The sequence below is a fragment of the Meles meles genome, chromosome 8 (assembly GCF_922984935.1).
Source record: "Meles meles chromosome 8, mMelMel3.1 paternal haplotype, whole genome shotgun sequence".
NCBI lineage: Eukaryota > Metazoa > Chordata > Mammalia > Carnivora > Mustelidae > Meles > Meles meles.
Window position 1 is genome coordinate 15,166,878 of NC_060073.1, and position 2,277 is coordinate 15,169,154.

At 38.4% G+C, this 2,277-nt stretch overlaps 1 protein-coding gene across 1 annotated transcript; it reads left to right on the forward strand.

Moving 5' to 3' along the window:
* The first annotated feature begins 755 nt into the window (after positions 1–755).
* Positions 756–1,688, forward strand: LOC123949694 (olfactory receptor 4P4-like). The gene has a single exon (XM_046017265.1). It carries the CDS (start codon positions 756–758, stop codon positions 1,686–1,688), a length of 933 nt encoding a protein of 310 aa, XP_045873221.1.
* The last annotated feature ends 589 nt before the right edge of the window (positions 1,689–2,277 follow it).

Genomic DNA, 2,277 nt, shown 5'->3' on the forward strand with positions numbered 1-2,277 from the left:
CTAAAATCCAAACTATACCTACTACCATTATCCTCAAATGCCTTGATTAATGTCCAAGGCATTTGAGATGATGTTTTGAAAAATAGAGATATTCATACTTCTCTTGTTATCCATTTATTGACTATGAAATATAATCAATCCTTCATTTGTAAATTAGGTATATTTTCAAATTAAACACAAAAGAAACATAACTGATTATACCCATATATAAATACCTCACAGTTCTGAATACATTGGTTGGTTTTTCTATTTATTCCCTTGCCACATGGGACAGGCAGGAAATGTCTCCCGTATAATATTATCTACCTACTACACTAATTAAATTTGCATTTTTGTGTGTTTTTTTCTCAATGTTTCATTTGCATGTCTATTTTATCAGTAATAATGAGAACAGCAAAGATATTTTTTCTTTCTTTAAAAATATCATTTTTGTAATTTTATTGAGACATAATATCTGGTAATGTGTTAAAGTACATGTTAAGAATTATTACATAATATACTATATTTTACAATGTTAGTCTTCACCTTGGGCAACTAAGATGTTTATCACTAATTAATATTTTCAAGAAAGGGACAAAAAGACCTCCAAAAAGCCTTCATTGATAAAATTTAGATTTCTATTTTCTTCAACCTTTGAATGCTTTCCATCACAATCTGCTCCTTACCAAAGAGTGATATGTCTTTTCATATTTAAATATATATCATAAGCATTCATAATTTATCTAATTTCAGGTAGCTACAAACTGGTCTGGATCATGGAAAATAGGAATAACATCACAGAATTTATTCTTTTAGGACTTTCTCAGAAAAAGGAAATAGAAATCCTCTGCTTTTTACTGTTCTTACTTTGTTACATTGCAATTTTGATCGGAAACCTGCTTGTCATGATTTCTATAGCCTGCAGTCACCTTATTAACCATCCAATGTATTTCTTCCTGAGTTTCCTATCCCTGGCAGACCTTTGCTACACTTCCACTGTGACCCCCAAGTTAATCATTGACTTGCTAGCAGAAAAGAAGGTCATTTCCTACAATGGGTGCATGACACAGCTCTTCACCATGCACTTCTTTGGGGGGATTGAGGTCTTCATCCTCACAGGGATGGCCTATGACCGCTATGTGGCCATCTGCAAGCCCCTGCACTACACCCTGGTCATGAGCAGGTGGAAGTGCGATGCCATGATTGCAGCTTCCTGTTTTGGTGGATTCCTACATTCCTTTGGGCAGTTTCTCCTCGCCATCGTTTTACCCTACTGTGGCCCCAATGAAATAGATCACTTCTTCTGCGATGTGTATCCTTTGCTGAAGCTGGCCTGCATGGATACCAGCAGAATCGGTCTCCTAGTCGTGGCCAATTCGGGACTGATGGGTCTGGTGACTTTTGTGGTGTTGCTGGTATCGTATGCTGTGATCCTATATACTGTCCGGTCCTACTCTGCAGAGAATCGTCACAAAGCTCTTTCCACCTGCAGTTCCCACGTCACTGTGGTGGTTCTCTTTTTTGCTCCTTTACTCTTTATTTATATCCGACCAGCAACTACATTACCAGAAGACAAAGTGTTTGCACTATTCTATACTGTCATTGCGCCCATGCTCAACCCTCTCATATACACACTAAGAAACATGGAGATGAAGAATGCCATAAGGAGACTTTGGAGCAATGTCATGGGGAGTAAGGACATAAATTGAAAGGCATCCCTGATTTTTGCCACTGAGTTTGTTGAGTATGTGATTTCTCTACTCTGAAACCTTTAAAATGCATAATGCTTGCCTCTGTGTCTTGTGTGCAGCAAGGTGTGTACTGCCAAATATGACCAAAAGATTAGAATTCCCCAGATTTACCGAGGCTCCTCTCTGCTATGCTTTCTTTTCTAGTTTTCCTATTTATATCCTCTCTGCCTCATTGCTCCTTCGTGCAACTAACTTAGATATTTATCAGCAGGCTGCCCAAGGCAGAGTGCCCCCTGTATTAACCCTGCAAGTCCACACAGCTCATTTTTGGGTACGGCTGCATTCAGTGAAGCCAATTCTAGTCACTAAACAATGCTAAAAAAACAAAAACAAAAACCTGAACTTTTTACTTGCATCTATTAAAGACTACCCTAACATATCTAATTCAAGGGCCACAACAATATTTCTCAAAAAGTCTCCTTCTGTTCTGATCATTTTGTAGCCAGTGGCCTTCGGGAGCATCTCACATGCCCAACACCAGCAGTTCATCCCAAACCCCATATCAAAACTTTTTCTTTTGCTTTAAGGCACGTGTTCTCTTAGCTCG